The sequence below is a fragment of the Carettochelys insculpta genome, chromosome 5, assembly GCF_033958435.1.
Source record: "Carettochelys insculpta isolate YL-2023 chromosome 5, ASM3395843v1, whole genome shotgun sequence".
NCBI classification, from domain to species: domain Eukaryota; kingdom Metazoa; phylum Chordata; order Testudines; family Carettochelyidae; genus Carettochelys; species Carettochelys insculpta.
The window spans coordinates 62,737,424-62,757,164 of record NC_134141.1 but is presented as its reverse complement, the minus strand read 5'-3'; the positions used below and the strand labels follow the sequence as shown (position 1 = coordinate 62,757,164).

General features: G+C 40.0%; 1 protein-coding gene across 4 annotated transcripts in view; it reads left to right on the top strand.

The window, feature by feature from the left end:
- APC (APC regulator of Wnt signaling pathway) overlaps positions 1–19,741 on the top strand; it is a 175,222-nt gene that overhangs the window by 67,212 nt on the left and 88,269 nt on the right. For 2 of the 4 annotated variants that reach the window (XM_074995225.1, XM_074995224.1), the window contains exons 3-4: positions 16,107–16,221; positions 16,669–16,870. In XM_074995225.1, coding sequence (XP_074851326.1) covers positions 16,107–16,221; positions 16,669–16,870 — 317 coding nt within the window. The remainder of the gene's footprint in view (positions 1–16,106; positions 16,222–16,668; positions 16,871–19,741) is intronic. The other 2 variants (XM_074995227.1, XM_074995226.1) reach the window with 1 other exon arrangement.

Below are 19,741 nucleotides of genomic sequence, written 5' to 3'. Positions count from 1 at the left end.
CGACAGTGCTGATCCACAAAGTCTTGTGGAAAGCCAGGAGGGAAGGAGCCCAAATGATCCTGATAGTCCCAACGTGGGATCAACAGCAATGGTTCCCCCTACTCCTGCGCATGTCGGACCGTCCACCGATGCCCCTTCCGGTGGCGCTGGATCTGCTCACGCAAGCCCAGGGGTCCATAGTGCATCCACACCCCCAAGGCCTGCGACTACAAGCGTGGTTAATCCATGGCTCAGCTCCCTAGAGAGCACATGTACGGAGGAAATGCAGCAAGTCCTAGAAAGTAGCAGGACGACTTCCACCAGGAAGACCTACAAGCAGAAATGGACTCGCTTCACAGCATGGTGTTCTACCAAACAGCTAGCCCCCCTTTCGGTGCCTATACCTGTGATATTAGAGTATTTACTGGACCTCAAGAGAGGAGGACTCTGACTATCCTCGTTAAAGGTCCACCTTGCCGCCATTTCGGCGTTCAGACACGAAGAGGAAGGGCACACGGTGTTCGCCCATCCCATGGTTACCAGGTTCCTCAAAGGGTTGGTAAACCTATACCCCCCTCGGAAACCGCTTCCACCTTCGTGGAACTTGGACCTGGTGCTTAATGTGCTAACGGGACCACCGTTCGAGCCCTTGGACACGGTTTCCCTCCGCCTCCTTACGATAAAGACGACCTTTCTGCTCGCAATCACGTCAGCTCGCAGGGTGAGCGAACTTGCGGCAGTTGTGGCAACGCCACCCTGCACTGTTTTTTCCAAGGAGGCGGTAACCATACGGCTGCATCCAGCCTTTGTTCCCAAAGTTTATTCTGAGTTTCACATTAACAAACCTATTGTTTTACCCTCGTTTTATCCAAAGCCTCATAACTCTAACGAAGAGGCGCGCCTACACCCCCTGGACGTGAGGAGGGCGCTAGCCTTCTATATAGACAGGACCAAGCCCATCCAGAAAACAGATAGACTCCTGGTCTCTCTCGCTCCCAAATCGAAAGGAGAAGGTCTCTCTTCACAGAGAGTCTCGAAGCACTTCGTATCCTGCATAAAAATGTGCTACGAACTCAAAAAGACTCCTTTACTGGCCACTCCCAGGGCTCATTCCACTAGGGCGGTGGTGGCATCAACAGCCTTTTTCAAGGGCGTTGCGCTAAAAGACATTTGCAGAGTGGCTACCTGGTCGTCCTATGACACCTTCGCCAAACATTACGCCCTTCACAGGGTATTCCAAGAAGATACCCGTCTCTTGACAGCAGTCCTCTCGGGGACAAGCTGCGCATAATCCGATTACCCACCTCCTATCTTGGGTTACTGCTGGGTAGTCACCTATTGTGGAGCACCCACGGGGACCACTCAAAGAAGAAAGAAAGGTTACTCACCGTAGTAACAGTGGTTCTTCGAGATGTGTCCCCGTCGGTGCTCCACTACCCGCCCATCCTCCCCCGCTTCGGATCTCTGTTTAGTGTTTTGCACGAGCATCCGAGGCGGTTGGTCAAGGAACTGGCGGGGACCGGATCGCGCACGTGGCCAGGAGCGCGCAAGGGAGCGGCGCGCACCGGCGCATGTGCGGTCTGGCAGAAACTGCTTGGAAGATCTGATCTGCGGCGCCGGGCGAGCCCGACACCTATTGTGGAGCACCCACGGGGACACATCTCGAAGAACCACCGTTACTATGGTGAGTAACCTTTCTTTTTGGACTGTGCAAACAGACTAAAGTTGTGAACACTTGCTACACCTAAGCAACTATGAACTTGGAATTCTTTGATCAGTTCCTTATTAGTTTATCAAGGTGAGCTATGGAATAGATACATAGCTCTATAGAATATAGCATTCTCACATATTGGATACAACATTTTTGAGGTAAAAATTGTCATTTATAATTTTTAGAAATTTCAAGGATGTTTTCTTACTGGCAGCATGACACTTCCAGCACGTCATTCACATTGAACCCCCCATGATAATGTATTTCCCCTCCCTCCCCCTTGTAACAGCCTCTTGTGCACTTGAAAACCATCCATGTGTCCCCTTCCTTTTCTTTTCCATTTTTTTCAGTATCCTTCATAGTTCATGTTGTCTAGATCTTTATTCAGTTTTGACTTTCTCCTGTTTTGTCCACATCTTATTTAAAGTGTGTGTGTGTGTGTGTGTGTGTGTGTGTACCTACACGTGCACACACACAGATATGTGGTTAAAGAGCTGGTCATCCTGTACTCTAGTGCAATCTGGTCGTCTGAATTAGTACCACATCTTGTGCTTTTTGTTGAACATGGATCATAAACATTCAGGATTATTTATTTCCAAATTGCCAGTGACTTGGAAATAGTTAATGCTATTTTTGACAGAGTGACACACTCCTCCACTTGCACCTTTACTTCCTTCCTAAATAGATTATAACCAGGAATTTTAATTTTCCAGTCAATAATTTTCTGACCAGATTTCCATAATACAAACTAACTTGAATTAATGAGCAATTGGATTTGCTTTTGTTTATTCCTTTATATTCCCATCACAGGCATATAAACAATTAAATAAAATCTTCCTACTCCTTGGTGCATTAATTTAGGGTTTTATTTGCAGCTTCATCTGCCTGTCATGCCATGCTGCTTGTAATAGTAGTAATTCAGACATTTCAAGCCTCCTTTCTCGTTAGGCTGGGTTCCTTGGCCAGTCGACATTTCCCTTTCTGAACTATAATTTCCCTTGATGGAGTCATGTGACTGAAGTGCATCATGACTGAGATGTAGTCCAGCCAGGAGCCCTATATATATATATATATATATATATATATATAAAAAGAATAAGGGCATGTGGTTACCAAACTACAACTCCCATGATGCATAGCAGCATTTTAAGTAGGCATTCAAAGTCTAATTGACTCACGATGAAGTATTTTTATACAGGAGTGCTGAAACATATTTTGTTTTAGTAGAAAGTGTTACAATAAAACATGCTGACTTTTCTGAATATACTTTTTTAGAACCTTTCATTCTGCAAAAAATGTTGATATTTTGACTTGCTGTCCCAATTTAGAACAAAAGCAGATGTTGAAATTTTGGAACCTCCTAAGGTGATGGAAATTCCAATTTTTTTTTCAGCTTTGGTCTTTGCAGTATTACATTATATGAAGAATCTCAAACAGTGTATAGAGTGAATGGTGCAAAATTTATGCTTCAAATGGGAATTCACATTTCACATTTGTTTTAAGTAGCAGTGTTTAATATTAATTTTAAGCTTTTTGTTCAATGTAAACAAGATATGCTTTTTGTCTGCAAATCTTTTTTAAAAAATATGCTTAGCATGGCAGAATTTTTTCCTGAGTCTGACTTTAATACTGAATGTTGGCCTCTGCTTGATGTAATGGAACATTGATTTTTTTCCATTGCTTTTGTAACTCAGTATTTAAATGAATAAAACAAAGTCAAAGCAAAACAGTCACTGACCCTTGTGGAGATTAATGGGGTAAAAGTAAAATGAAACAAGGAGTAAAAAGGTAGAAAGACGAAAAAAAGTAAACAAAAGTGAAAGAAAAATGGGATAGGAATAAGGTCTGTGAAAAAAGAATATGGTGACCTATTGTAATAAATATGTAATGTTTAATCTACATTGTGGAGAAAGTGACCGCTTATGTTGTAATATTGTATTTTACTAGCCTTTTAAATCTAAAGGCGGAAACAGTAAGCAGTTAGCCATTTGTAAAACATACTCTGAATTACTTGAGCTTTTTAATTTTTTTAAAAAGGAAAACTAGGAATCTATGAACTCAAAAGATAATATATAAAATGCTTGGAAATAAAAATATTTGACAAACCTCTGATTGTGAGCTGTTCACAACTTAATATTTCATACATCAGTTAAAAGTAGGGAATTTATAAGTCTCTTAATAAAACACTTAGTCGTCAGAAGAATGCATGTGAGCTCATGATATAAAAATGGCCTGTTTCAGATGCTTGAATGGTCGCTAGTGTGTACCGAAAAGAGATCTGGAGTAGGGGACATCAGACACGAATGAAAATTATGGATGTAAATTAAATAATGAAATTTTCTAATTGCATAGTGTATTTACTACTTGTGGGAGATACTCAGTTTTGTAGATATACACATTACGTTAACATTTGGTGGGGAAATAAATATAGGGTAAAATTTTCATCAAATAGGACAAGTGAAGTGATATTTTTACTTTTGGAACAGAATTTGACTTTGACAGAAAACATTCGGTATAGCAATTGCACTAGTGGTTCTTCACTCCCCCCATATGGGAAGCTATAGCTCAGGAAAGGTTGCTGGCAGCAGTATAAGCCCATAGTCCTTCTCTTTTTGCTTCAGCCTTATGTAGGGGTCTAGTACTTTCAGATAGGTAACAAAAGAACAGTAAAACCTGATAGCTGTATAAGTTGATAGAAACCCTGGAACTTACAGCTTGTCTTTAATATGCGTAAAGCATATAGCTAAGTTTCTTTTCACTGTCCACGTAACCTTCCTTGGTGGATATAACTGCAATGTCTGATCTTGTCCCCAAGGAAGTAGGTTGTTTTTTTTTGTTTTTTTTTTGGAGAGGATGAATTTTTCTCTGTGAAAATGAGCACTTAAGCTTTAAACAAACAACCCCAAAAAGTGTGTTCATTATCCTGAAATTGCTTTGAAATATCAAACACTGTAATGTTGTTGGTCTGTGTTGCTCACACAAATTGTGTGTGTGTATATGTGTTTATATGTGTAAAAGGTATAGAAAGAATAGGCTATGCATGCAGACAACTTTCATTCTGGCATTTCCTGGCTTTTAAGTACTTAAGTTTGACCTCAGTGTTATTTTAACGGTATTATGTTAGAAGCCTTGTGCTTACACATTAGAATAGATAAAAGATTTAATTATATGATCACATACTATGTTTTCCACAAGACCATCCCATCTTATACAGTGCATAGTATGAACTAGAGTCTAAATACACAACTTTAGACTATTAAAAGTATTTGTTACCAAACCACATATTATATCCGTACCTATCCCCGCAGTATCTGAGCATAGAGTGATCCCTGCTGGGGATCACTCTCCAGCTGGGTGCCCTGTCCACCCTCCCTTCTCTTGTAGATTAGGAGCTGTGTTGGTTGTGATGCTGCAGGTCTGACAGACTGCATGTTTTTAGATACCATAAAGGAATTTTTCCCATTGTGGCCAAATCGGCATGAGGCTCTTGGAGGCGCAGTTAGGTTGAAAGCAATATAAATGAAAAGTTTATGTAATGCTGATAAGACTATTGCCTCATCACAACTTGCAGATAGTATCTGATATGGGTAACGGACAAAAGGGCCAGCTCACAGTTAAATTAGAAGTGGGGAGAAGGGGATTTTTCTGCTGGAACTTACACACGGTGTGGTGGGACCTAAAATATGGGCATATTTAACACTTCCCTGTCATCCCTGTGGCCTCTGCCATTTCATCTCCTCATTATTCATGAGGTTGTGGGTGCTTTTACAATAGGACTGATGATGCAGGTTAAGTTGGGGTACATGTACCTTGAGTTATTTTTCATGGTTAAAGCCCTGTAACCTGTACTGGAAGCAATTAGATGCCTGACAAGAGCTGGTGATGGGGCATTGGAATGCTCTTTCCCTATGTACATTACATAAAATTTTGGGCTGTAGATTAAACCCACCCATCTTTCTTTTGCTTGCATTTCTTTATCAATCTTTTAGCCTCTAGTATAGGCAGAATGTAACATGATTTTAATGGCTGCATTAAATATTAAGTGATGACTACAGTTGTGTTAACTAAATAACTCTTTTAAAAATATCTTTTTCCTACTTTTCAGAAGGTCTGAGTTGTTAGCCAAAGGTAACTATATCATGTTATATTTTTTCTGTTACTAAAACATGGGACGATTGGAAGCAATACTGGACTTAAATATTTGTTTTTCTTTTTTGCTATGGAATGAACTGCTTTGTTTTAAAATATCAACACACAAACAATGTGACTTAGCCTTTATATTTCTTCAGACATAGATGCTTTGCCTAGTTAGAAGATAAACATGAGAAATTTCTGTTATTGAAAATGGTGCACAAGTGTTTTCTTCTGTTTCTGTTTTCATTAATGGTATTTCTCTGCAGTCTTGCAAACGATTTTTATTTTAAGGTCTAAATATTTGTAGTATTGACTCACATAAATAATATTGAAACTTTCAACGCTTTAAATTGGAGACTAACTTTATTGAAGAGTAGTCTCTGAATAATGAGTAGTGTTGCTTTCTATTATGTGCTTGCTTAAACTCTAAATTGTTGAGTTCCTCCTGTTTTAAAAACACCAGTTTTTTTGCTTTTAAAGATGTTTGCTTACGTTTCATTTCAAATTTATGAGAAATCAATAATTTCAAGTGCTTAAAAACAATGCTGAATGTTCGTGCACAAAAATTTTCCAGTGTCTCAAGTGGTTTGAAAGTGCTAAAAGGCTAGTGTTCTGTGGAGTCAGTATCTTTCCCTTAAGAGAAAAATTGGGTTTGTTTTGAAAACTCTTAACTTAAAAAGTAAAAATTAGAGTTCACATATAGTTACTAAATGTTACGTCTGAAAATGTAAAGTCAACCTTCACACAGCAATTGACAAATTTACAAATTTGGATGGGTTTTTCCAAAATGGTATATACTGACTAATGTTCAAACTCACACCTTGAAAACATTCCTTCAGTGCTGCATTTTGAAAACTGTTTTTCCGTTTTCATGAATATCAGTGAATATCTGCATTTTAAACATGAAGGCTGTGTCTACACTACAGAGTTTTGTCGACAAAAGGGTCCTTCTGTCGACATAGCTCTGGGAGCCTCTACCCACACAAAACGTTCTGTCCACAGTCTTGACAGAAATCTGCATTTGTCTCAGTGTTATCCCTCAAACTTTAGGAATAACACTTCTGCCGACAAGAGTTCCGTCGATAAAAGTGCAGTGTAGACACTTCTGTTAACAGAGAGGGCTTCCAGTTCACTGGGCAGCCCTGTTTGCAGAGCTTCTGGTAAGCTGTTCTGTTGACAGACAGCGGGACAGTCTGGCTGCTCTCTGTCAACAAAGTGGATTGCTCTGTTGATCTGCTTTTGTGTGTATATGCGGTCTGTCAACAAACTCTGTCAACAGATGCTTCTAGTGTAGACATAGCTGAAATGGGAAGGAGTGCCTTGAGCTTTTTCTTTGCCAGGGTCCTTCGTGATTTCTTGATACTGCATTTTCAGACTTAGTGAAGTAGCTGTGTTAGTCTGTATTGTCGCAAAACAAAGCAAAAAGGCAGTTGTGTACCACTTTAAAGACAAAAATATAATTTATTAGGTGATGAGCTTTCGTGGGGCAGACCCATTTCTTCAGATCTGGAAAATTCTGATAAATGATAAATGAGACAATGAGAATCTGAGAGAGAGAGAGAGACAGAAAAGAATGAAATAAAAGCTGACAAATTAGCTAGATAGAACGGAAGTTGAGGGTGGAAAGGGGGAAGAAAACTATTTCACTATTTTTCTCCCCCCTTTCTGCCTCTCCTCCTTCTGTCCTACTTCCTGGCAGCGCCATCCCACAATAAATTCCTCATTTTTGGCCCTCCCCACCCGCCCGAGCCTAGAGGGGCCCACATAATGTACTAGCCCTGGCCCCTCTAAGCTCTGGGGCTGGTGTGCAAGGGGAATAAGGGGATTGGCTCCCTTTATTTTGTTTTTTAGTTGGGGCTGCATCAGTGCAGCTTTGTTTTTGCGTCATTTTGGTTAGGTTTGATTTTTGCTTTTAGGGTTTTGCAGGGCCCACTTTCTCTTTAGAGATGAATGATAGGGACACTCCAACTCCCAAGCACTCAGCATATCCCCTGGTTCAGCTGGACACATTCAGAATTCGTACATCTGCTGTTCCCAGAGGAATACTATATACCAGTTGTCAGGATCACCACCACACTCTACACACAGGATTTCTATAATGTCTGCTACCTCAAAGAAACTCTCTGCTTTATGGTGACAAGATGTAGGTCACTGACCTTACAAACATAATTTTCATGTGTGTGTTCATATATACGCTTTACATATTCATCCATCCATACCTTTTAACCAATGCATTTTTCTAGAAAAAGGTGCCAGAACTCAAGTCTGATGATTCCTCCTAGGGGTTAGGGTGTTTGGTGTTAATGCCCCAGTCACCATGCTGCTGTGGGACCAGCAGGGGTTCCTGCCCCAGTCCCTGAGCTGCAGTGAGACCAGCAGTGAAAATTTCTCTGGTGCTCTAATGGAAAAAAGGTGCCAGAACTCCATTCCGGTGCGTTCTTCCAGAAAAAACCCCCTGCCTTTAACAATGATTGAGGATGAGTGTGATGAAGGCTTTCAGTTGAGACCTTACATTGCATTCTCTGGCAAATTAGTATGTAGAAACCAGACTCTGGAACCTGATGTATGCCTGTACCCTCTGCCACTTGATACCAGTAGGTCCCTGGGTCATACCTTCACAAGTGCATAACAAATTGTTCACGGTTTCTTTTTCTTCCCCCCTCCCAGCCCCCCATTATTTCAATATCTTTTAATGTACTCTTACAGTGTAGGCTTACTTGAGTTGGTTTTTATGTTTACCTTTTACAGGTCTGATTCTATTTTTTTAAACCTATGTTAATGGGAGAAATGCACAAAACTGGGGATGAATATCAAAGATCCATCCAACTGTGTGTGCAGCTACCAAATGTTTAAGGCCCATATAAAATAAAATTTAAACACAAATATTAGTCCTTTTTATTGGTGTGAGTACAAGAGGCAAAACTTCTGTGTTTGTGGTTTAATTAGGTTGCAGTTCTAAATCTTGTCATCCCAAATTATGTAGAATATGTTCTATTTTCAGTCTTCTGTTTTGTACAGTTTGAGAGAAATGCCTGTGTGCAATCTCTTAATTTGACACCAGAAACTATTGCTTTTACACACAAATATTTAGACCTGTTTTGTACCCTAGAATAGTACTGGTTAAACTTCTCTCAGCTGGCACCCTCGGGACCTGACTGGTGCTGGGTGAGAATATTCGCTAGATGGTGGGAGGTCAGTATCTGACATATTGCTAACGCTTCCACTGCTTACTGGGCTCTAAGAAGACACGTGGGGTATATAGAGCTAAATAACAGCACAGAATACTGAGAGCCAGGACTGGTGGCTGTAAATAAACTTTATGGGATGACAGGAAGCTTTGTCATACCCATGACAAGTGGTTATCCAGCTAACGAAAATCGTGCTGTATTACATAGTTTGCTGGATGAGAGAGTTCCATATTGGACAGGTTCAACTTGTTTAAGAAAAGGTTTGTGTGATAAATTCAGCAAAAAAAACCCCACCAGTTTCCATAAACCTCAAATTAGTAGATAATTAATCTTTGTTTCTGATTATAAACATGGTAAAAAATCTATAGTGAAGTGTGAAAATGAAAGTCACTCCAGTCAAGGCCAGGTATATTTGTAGATAATATAGGGAACATCAAATGTGAAGACCATGTCACTCAATATGAAAAATGAGATGTTAAAATCTTTTTGAATCTCTTAGTCATTCCATAACTAGATTTTCCGCTAGCATTGACAAGCATCTGCACCTTCCTTGCATCTCATAGGAAGTCTCATTTGCATTTAGTGACTGACCCACTTAAAATCAAGAGCTTACATTTAAATGGCCAAGCAAGTTCAGTGCATCTGTTTTGTTCAGATTTACCTATCCTGATACTGATAAAGGACATCTATGGCAGCTGTTTATATCCACCTCAGGAATTTTATTTTAGCAGAAGTATCAGTTTATTTTGCTCCTCTCTCTGAATAAACCTAGTTTCAGATAAATGAAAGTATGTAACAACAAGCTCATCACAGTTAAAGAAAAATAAGATTCTTTTTAATGTTTTGTATGTCATAGTAAACTCAGACCTAAGTCTATCAGAAGCTGAGACTGGATGATAAGGGATGTAACACTTGGTAAGTTGCTTTGTTCTGTTGATTCCTTATCTAAAGGCAGGTTAATGTACTAGACAGACCATTGATTTGGCCCAGAGTACATATACTTACATGTTTTTAGTGCAGTTGGCAAGGGCTGTGTACATGTCTCCTTTCCCCTTTGACTTCCCTCCACCAACATTAGTTTGCTTTTTGGGAAATAAATTATTCTAGGTGTTAGTATATTAAAACCTTGGGAGGTTGAGCAGTGGTATAGTTATAGAGGAAGACATGAAGTGGTGCAATCAACCAGTTGTTTGATCTATAGACAATTCTGTGGGTGCCTGAAGTTGTGACTGTGCTAATCAAATAGCAGGGGCTTTATCTGTTACCCTGGGAGAATTGTCACTGTGTGCGCACAGAATTCATGGCCCCGTGGATTTCTTTGCTGTCTTGAAGAAATATGATTTCTAATGGGGAAGTGAAGGGAAGCCACAAGAAGAAGTCCTTCCCCAGCAGTGCAGGTAGGTGGATGTGGGTGCCCGGAGGAGCTAGTAGAGACATGAAACCACTGCCGGGCTATGGGTGCTGGGCTGTTGTGAATGTGAGACAGAGACACTGTGATTGCAGTAAACTTGGCATGGAGGGGCAGAGCTTTGGGTTGTTTCTAGGGGAAAGGTGTGAGGCAGGTCTGTCCCCTCATGCAGAGGAGAAAGTAGTGGCCTTCCTGCTTAGTGAATTGTTTCCATTGTCCTTAAGGAGTTCCTCAGGAGTACAAAACAGGCTTAAAAAACGTAAGGCTCCTTTACGTGGCCAGAGTGGAGTAAAGGAGCCATATTGTATAGAACAATATGGCCTTATAAATGCTTATGATACTGTGGTAATCAGAGCTGATCCAAATGTTGGGACTGCACTCTATCGAAATGTGGTCTATGAACTGTGTGATGCTGACCTTTCTGGAGAGATGCTCAATAGTCAATACCAGTTGTGAGTTTTAGTCCTCAGTCTTTATTTAATCATAGAATCATAGAATACGAGGACTGGAAGGGATCTTGAGAGGTCATCGAGTCCTGCCCCTGCCCTCGTGGCAGGACCAAATACTGTCTAGACCATCCCTGATAGACATTTATCTAACCCGTTTTAAATATCTCCAGAGAAGGAGATTCCGCAACCTCCCTAGGCAATTTATTCCAGTGTTTGACCATCCTGACAGTTAGGAACTTTTTCCTAATGTCCAACCTAAACCTCCCTTGCTGCAGTTTAAGCCCATCACTTCTTGTTCTATCCTCAGAGGCCAAGAAGAACAAGTTTTCTCCCTCATCCTTATGACACCCTTTTGGATACCTGAAAACTGCTATCATGTTCCCCCCTCTCCTCAGTCATCTTTGTTCCAAACTAAAGAAGCCCAATTCTTTCAGCCTTTCTTCCTAGGTCATGTTCTCTAGGCTGTTGATCATTCTTGTTGCTCTTTTCTGGACCCTCTCCAATTTCTCTACAACTTTCTTGAAATGCAGTGCCCAGAACTGGATACAGTACTCCAACTGAGGCCTAACCAGCGCTGAGTAGAGCAGAAGAATGACTTCTCCTGTCTTGCTCACAGTACACCTGTTAATGCATCCCAGAATCATGTTTGCTTTTTTTGCAACAGCATCACACTGTTGACTCATATTTAACTTGTGGTCCACTATAACTGCTATATCCCTCTCTGCCATACTCCTTCCTAGACAGTCACTTCCTATTGTGGATGTGTGAAACCAAGTGTTCCTTCTTAAGTGGAGCACTTTGCGTTTGTCTTTATTAAACTTCATGCTGTTTACCTCAGACCATTTGTCCAGATCATGTTGGATTTTGACCTTATCCTCCAAAACAGTTGCAACCCCTCCCACCTTGGTATCATCTGCAAATGTAATAAACATACTTTGTATGCCAGTATCTAAATCGTTGATGAAGGTATTCAACAGAACCGGTCCCAAAACAGACCCCTGCGGAACCCCACTTGTTGTACCTTTCCAGCAGGCTTAAGAAACATCAATAACTACTCTTAGTATGGTTATCCAGCCAGTTTTGCACCTACGTTACAGTAGCCCCATCTAAGTTGTACTTGCCTAGTTTATTGACAAGAATATCATGTGAATCTTATAAAATGCCTTACTAAAGTTGAGGTATACCACATCCACTGCTTCTCTCTCATCCACAAGGCTTGTTATCCTATCGAAGAAAGCTATCAGGTTGGTTTGACATGATTTCTTCTTTACAAATCCATGGTGGCTGTTCCCTATCACCTTACCAGTGTTTGCAGATGATTTCCTTAATTACTTGCTCCGTTATCTTTCCTGGCACAGAAGTTTTGTCCTGAGTTGGCCATGAAACCAAATGTCTCTTCATTGTTACCTATCCCATGTCATAGAGCTGGAAGAGACCTTCAGAGGTCATCAAGTCCATTGCCCTGCCCTCACAGCAGGACCTGTCACCATTCCTAACTTTGTTTTTAAATCTATTTGCTTAAGATCCCTAAATGGTCCCCTTAAGGATTGAACTCTCAACGCTGGTGTTAGAAGGCTAATACTCAAACCACAGTGCTATTGCTCCCCTGTTCTTCGGTTCTGTACAGTGTAAGGCTGAGCATGTTTGTTGACTAATAACGAGAAGTAAAGAGTCAAAAGTACCTTCATTGCTGCTAGAGGGGGTTTGGAAATTTCTTCCAGTGCACCCCAATTCCATTGTACTGTAATTTGTATAAAATTACCAAAATAATTGAAACTGGTGTGAATATACTAAGTTATTTGAAGAAATAAAATATGCAAAATTTTAAAATGTGCACAGAATTTATTTATTTTTTGGCCCAGAATTCTCCAGGTGTAATTTGTCCCACATGTCCCCTCCCTTTTGATTTTGATTCCTCCTTCCCAACAAATCAATAGGATTCCAGATATTGGTACTTCAAGCATTCCTTGAAATTTTGAAAATGATCAATTGTGATGGTCAAACTGCATTGCATGCAGACAGATAAATGTGACCATGTTGTTTGGGTAAGACCATCAGAAGTTCAACCAATAGGTTTACTATGAACTGATGTTTCAAAACACTCTACGTTCCAGTGATATCTTTAAGTGATCCCTTTGTCTGTATCTGTGCAAACTTCTCCATGTTTGGCCATTTTTGATAGTGAGATCTGGTCTGCACTTTGCATAGCTCTGTCACTTCTCCTGAGCCCATGCTTGTGTTTTCCTAAGTTACAGTGTAGATGCAGTTAGAATGAAGGAGTATTTTTGTTGACCTACCTACGTCTTTGTGGGATGTAGATTACCTCCTATGATGGGAGAAAACCCGTTCCATCACTGTAGGAAGCATCTATGTGATGGTGCATAGTGTAGACATGGCATCAGAACAACTACATTTTGTACAGAAGGACTCAGATCTCCTAGAACAGAGGTCGGAGCTGTGTGGCTCTGGACCCACATGCAGCTCTTTAAGGAGCCACTTGCAGCTCTGAGAGCTGCTGCTGCTGCTTAAACAAAAATTTAAATTCAGTTGCCTGCCATTGAGCCAACTGAATTTGTTTTTTTGTTTAATCGGCAGCAGTGTCCAGAGCTGCTCAGCAGTTAGCTGCAACAGGGAGCCTAGAAGAGAAAGCTGGCTGGACAGAGAGCCACTCTATGTGAGCAGAAATCTCAACTGGCAGGAGAGATGTGGGGAAGGTTGGAACGCAGAGGGGTTAAGGCTGGGGTACTGTGTCAGGGGAGGTTGGGGCTCAGAGCGGTTAAGCCTGTGGGGGTGGGGAGGGAGACTGGGGGTCAAGGTGGTTAATCCTGAGGATGGGGGGACATGTTTGTGGGATGAGGGGGTAAAGCCTGGGAATGGGCGCACATTTAACAGGTGAGGCGGGTAAAGCCTGGAGATGGGGGTAATAACTTTCTAACTGGTACAAATTGTGTGTGCTCTGTTCTTAAAAAAGGGGTGATAAAAAGCACAGTTTGACATTATTTATTAAGGACTGTCTTGTACTCACATGCATTGCAGCTCTTGAAAGATTAATTTTTGTAATCAAATTTGAAAAAATGGCTCTTCTCGCTATTTTGTTTGCAGACCCCTGTTCTGGAACTTCTGTGTTTAAGATCCCACTTTGCTAGAGACCCCAGATAAGGAAAATAGTGTTGTTAGCCCATCTGTATGCAAATTTGCAATGATTAAATATTTATGGCTTAAAAAGCAGTTTAATTAAAATGGTGCAAAACCGTTTGTAGCTATTCTTATTTTGGTGACTTTGGTTTCCATAAGTTAATAAAGAAGTGACTTCAGTTAAACGGCTCTAAAGTGATTCATCTTGAAGGAGGAATGTGTGTACTCAACCTTGCACCATTTAAAAACAAGCTTTCCTGGTTAAAGTGGAGCAAATTTGTGTGGAAAATAGGCCATACGTAGCCAACAAAAATGACATCACTAAAGCTGTACATCAGTTCTGAGTAAAGATACACTTTCAAAGTCCTTCAGTAGTCCTACAGAATTTACTGGTCGGAAAGCAGAAGAAAAGCTTTTATTATTCCTCAGTTTGTGTGAAAAGGATTAATTTGCATCACTGCAGTGTAAAATATTTTATACCATCTGTGACAACTGTTAAATGTAGTGGAATAGAAAATTGCTAGCTGACTAATGAAAAAAATGTTCAAATTATTTGTTAAACTAAATGTAATGAGGCTAGAGAAACATACTGGTTTTTTTTAGTGAATATTTGATCTTGTTCTCCAGGAGTTTCAAAAATATAGAACTCATTTCAAAGATTCCCATCCCCCATACATAACTCTCAATAGCATGGGAATCCGGGGGGTCAGGTTATTGGGTGTGAGTTACACAATTCCACTGGCTTAAATACTGGCCTATAATTGAACAGTGTACCACAACTACTGAGGCAGCTCAGAGATTGCAGAGTGGCTGTGTAGTTGTTCTGTCCTCTGACGTTTAGCTGGTGCAAGGAAAATTGTCACTCTGTCCTGTGGAATTGTCTCCAGAAAACCTGCATACTTGAAGTTAGCATTGGAGACAATAAATGGAGCCTGAGAAGGATTTTAAGATTGTACCCCTAGCACAATAAAGAACGTTTTAGCTACTAAAGGACTTCATTCCTCCTTTCCCTCCTCCTCTCCCCCCTTAGTGGTGTTCAGTTTATCTGGTATGTATTCCAGGAATTGTTAGCACTGAGGAAGAGTGTCTCAGCAGACATTTCCTTAAAATAAAAAAGAACAGGGAGAAGATATTTGTAATTTTCTAGAATATTTTTGGTTTGTAACCATAACCAAAGAGATGTGCAATTCTTGATGTATGTGTATAATAGCTAAGTGGTACCTCTTCGATTGTCTGGTCATAGTCTCTGCAACTACTGCTTCTTCTAAAAGATAAATTATTTTTTGTTTGGAGGGAGGGGGTTTGCCTTGTGGCTATGCTTTTCAATTAATTTTTGCTATTGATGGAACATCCATTGTAATAGTGAAAGCTTTCAGGCCTAATTCACATCTGATTTTTCCACGTGAATGTAGGCCATTGAGCATTAGGAGCCTGGAGGCTTAGAAGCCCATTTTAATTCAGTAATCAGTGTTTTATTTGTGAATCTTTTCTGCATCATGTTTTTTTTTTCTTGCTCAGTTGCATAATATGATCACATTACTTTTATAGTGGAGAGAGAGGTTTGCTTAATATCCAGGTTGTACAGGTATGAGTGTTTAGTCTTTTTCTCATAGGCCAGGTAGCATCAGTAGTTATATGTTATGACACTTAATATTTAGTTGCTACAGGGATGAGTCTCCCTGGGAAAATTTTGGCAACTCACCTGTGCTTTTATTTGAAGTCACTACAAGTTAAAGATTCTTAGTACCTCTGAAAATTAAACTGCTTTTATTTTGGTGCACAGATAATAGATTTACAAGATTAATTTTAGGAGCACATGTTGGAAAACTTTGGCCTTAATTTCATTGCACCCTGATTTTGCTATGTATTACAAAGATAACACCTAATGCCTTGAAATTCTGCCATGAATTGTGTAAAAGGTAATATGTTACTTTAAGGGAAGGAGCTCCTGAATGCAGTCATATTTGGAAGAATGTTGTAATGATAGTTGATTACTGCAATGTTGCTGCAAGCTCATATTTGGGGACAAAGAGACCTGTTTGTTCTGTTGCATTTTTTATGTGGATAGTTTTTTAGTTGTGCGCCACTTGTATTTTTTTCAGGAGGTGCTGAAACAACTACAAGGAAGCATTGAAGACGAGGCAATGGCTTCTTCTGGACAGATTGATTTGTTGGAGAGGCTTAAGGGTAAATTTGGAAAGATTTTTTATTTTAAAAGTAAGTTTACTTGCTTGCCAAACAGTTACCAAGGTATAATATTTTCAAAGTATACCAAGTCCCATTGACTTACAATGACACTTAAGGATCTTAAGTGCCTACGTCAATTTTGAAAATGGAACTAAAAATCCTGTATATCTCAAGATAAAATTTTCAGTATCACCTAAGACTCCATGCAGAATAGTATTTATACACAAGATTCATTTTCTTGAAATTCCATAAAGCTACTTGCACAAATAATGATTTATTAACTTTTTGTTTAGATTAACATGATCCTCCAACTGTGCAATCAAGTTTGGTTGGCTTACACAATATTTGCTTTGGGATTTGTAGAAGAACCTGTTAGTTTCCACCACGCACACAATATAAAATTAAGGTGTGAATAATATTTTAGTTTTGCTATTAAGCTTCTGCTAGTTAAACTTTTATTCTTTATTTTTCATTCAGAGCTGAACTTGGATGGTGGAAACTTTCCTGGAGTGAAATTAAGGCCAAAGATGTCCTTGCGTTCATATGGAAGCAGGGAAGGGTCTGTGTCAAGCCGCTCAGGAGAGTGCAGCCCTGTTCCCCCAGGTTCATTTCCAAGAAGAGGGTTTATGAATGGAAGCAGAGAGAGCACCGGTTACTTAGAAGAACTAGAAAAAGAAAGGTAACTTTTTTAAATGTTTGTTATGCATTGATTTGTTTGAATTTTGAAAATATACTTGATGACCTTTTAAGAATAAAATGAAAAAATACCAACATTGTATCATTCAGCCATCATTTGTATTTATATTGAGCAACAAATAATTTAGAATTAACTGAATTCTTCAATCTGTTGTAGATTCCTAATACCATTAAGTATAGAAGAAGAAAGTGCAATTAAAACGTACATTACTCCTGTTTCAAGTGTTAGTCCTTATATGTCCCACTGCTGCACCCAGGTACATGGTTGTGGATTCTTTGGGTCAGAAAGTCTGAGTTACTGTTAGCGTGTTTGTTACTTTGTTTCCTTATGATTTAAAAATAATAGCAGAGACTTTTTTCTCTGAAAGACTTCATCTGGTACTGGGTTTAAAATGTGTCCTTGTGAGGCAGTAGTGCCCCTTAATCATGGACATTTGAGATGTTTATTACGCTTAAGTAATTAAAGGCACATTCCAGAAAGATGTGACATTTTCAAGTCTTTCCTGTAACACCACAAAATGTTTACTTAACTTGTTTTTAATGAACGGGACTATGCATTGCCCTTCATCTCCTGGGGTGTCTGAAACTAAAATCCCTGAGAACGCCTCTTCAGAGAGTCTTCTCCTGTCTCTGGAGGTTTGCCTGCCCAGCAAAGAAAAATCCAGGACTGGCTCATGCCAGCCAAGTTAGACTCGCTGGCCTCAGACTATGACTCAGACTGTGCTGTGTTGCAGTGTAGACACCCAGGCTTGGACTAGAATGCAAGCTTTGTGACCCTGCAAAAGCCCAGAAATCTACATAGGAAAGAAACTGCCCAACAGCTGACCTTTTCAGTCTAAAGCATATAGACAGACCCTTCTCAGGACACAGGGATCAAATCATTGCCTTAAAAAAATTATTCACAAAACAAGAGAAAACAGCTCAAACATACTGGTTGCAGCGCAGAGATTTACTTCCCTGGAATTCAGCTGAGAAGTTATAGAGTACATCGGGAAAGAATCAACCCTTAACCAGAGCAACTGAAGAAAGTCCACACCAATTTCAAAATAACCATAACCTGGTCATGTCTAGCTACACATTTCCCTTTTACTTACATACCTATGGCTGATTGAGATGTCCAGGCTCTTACTGGAGTAATTCCAGCTGCTGAGAAGCAATCATTTCTCTGTCTCTTCTGCATCAGCCACACAGACAAAGAACCCTTAGAGTGCATTTGTTCTCAGTTCAAAAGAATTTCTCTTCCTCCCATTGGCTTACCTGACCACCTACTGCAGAGAGCCGTGTTAAGCGTTTACAGGCATTCATTCAAGACAAGTACACATCTCTGCTGGGTTGCCTTACAGTGCCCTTAAATGAGGGCCTTTTGGAGTCAAACAAGCTATGTTGGTGGTTGTCTGTTTTCTTAGTGTTGACATTAGAATGGGCATATCATTATTTTCAGATACGCTGAAGACTATAAGCAATTTCATACTCTCCTGGCATGTGGATCATTGGTTGTGGGGGGTCATAAAAATCAAACCCCATAATAGGGATCCCAAAAAACTAGATTTATTTAGATGCAAAAATTGTTCATCAATTTGCACTTTAGGATTGCCAATTTTTTGGTGAAATGTGACTAGTAAAATTGGGTCTCTTATCACCAAATTTTCTAACAAGATTCATCATGACATCGAAGAGATATTGAAGTACATTATCTTGGAGAAGATTTCATGCAGCTCTCAATATATCAGATATACCAGCCAGATATATGGCCATCATAGTGGGCCTAAAAAAATCCTGTTCCTTCAACTATCGGAGAGGTAGCCATGTTAGTCTGTGTCTTCACTAACAACAAGAAGTCCTGTGGCACCTTATAGACTAGCAGGTATTTTGGAGCATACATTTTCGTGGGCAAATACCTGCTTCATCAGATGTTCCTCCAACTGACATCCTTACAGAGATACAATCAGTAATAAAGAATCTATTTGGATTTTGTTTCTTAATATTTGATCATGTTTTTCTTTAGTGTTATCTAGCAATCTTCTGGTTCTGGGGCTGCTGGATATGAGTTTACTGTAATTACTTTAACAAGTATCACTAGCCCGCAGGCTGTACATAGAGGGCACAAGGTCAAATCTTGGCACTCAGTTTCTGAAAGGTTGCTGACTCCTGCCCTAGCATGTTTCCTTTTCCTCTTGTCCATCAAAATAGCCTTCACAGTGGCTATAATATTAACCAGAAAGGCAGCAGAGGGGTGGGACCTACATGGTATTCCCTGGGGACGGGAGGACTTTATTGCCCTTCTCAAAGTTTCTGCCAAAGAGTCTTTGAGTTCCGTCTCAGTTAAGTAATATATCTGTCTTTACTTTTCCTAAGCCACTTCACAACAAAGGCAAAAATTAAACTTACACTTAGCTTTATCTACACAGAAGGATAACATTCTAAGACATTTGGGACATCCCCTAAATTATTTGTTGGTTAGTCAGGTATGTGTGAGTATGCAATATTGGCGTGTGTTAATGCAAATCTAATTGGATGTCTGCCTGCATAAAATTAGGTTAAAGCAAGGGAAGCAGCAGCTGCCAGTGCCCTCCGCCCCCAAGCCCCGGGAAAGGGGCGTTGAGGACTACAGTCCAGTCACCCCACTGAGGTTAAGCAGCTTCTGAAGCTCCTTTGAAAATGTGTTCCAATAGTAGAAATATATAGGACAGCAATTTGGAAAAATACACATGCTTACACAACATTACTTCATAATAGAAACCTCAAGAATTGATGCTCATTTTGGCACAGCCATCTTATAATTGTACAAATAAGATTCACAGTACCTGTGCCCAAGTTGCTGATTGTCATTGGCCAAACGTTGAATATATATAAA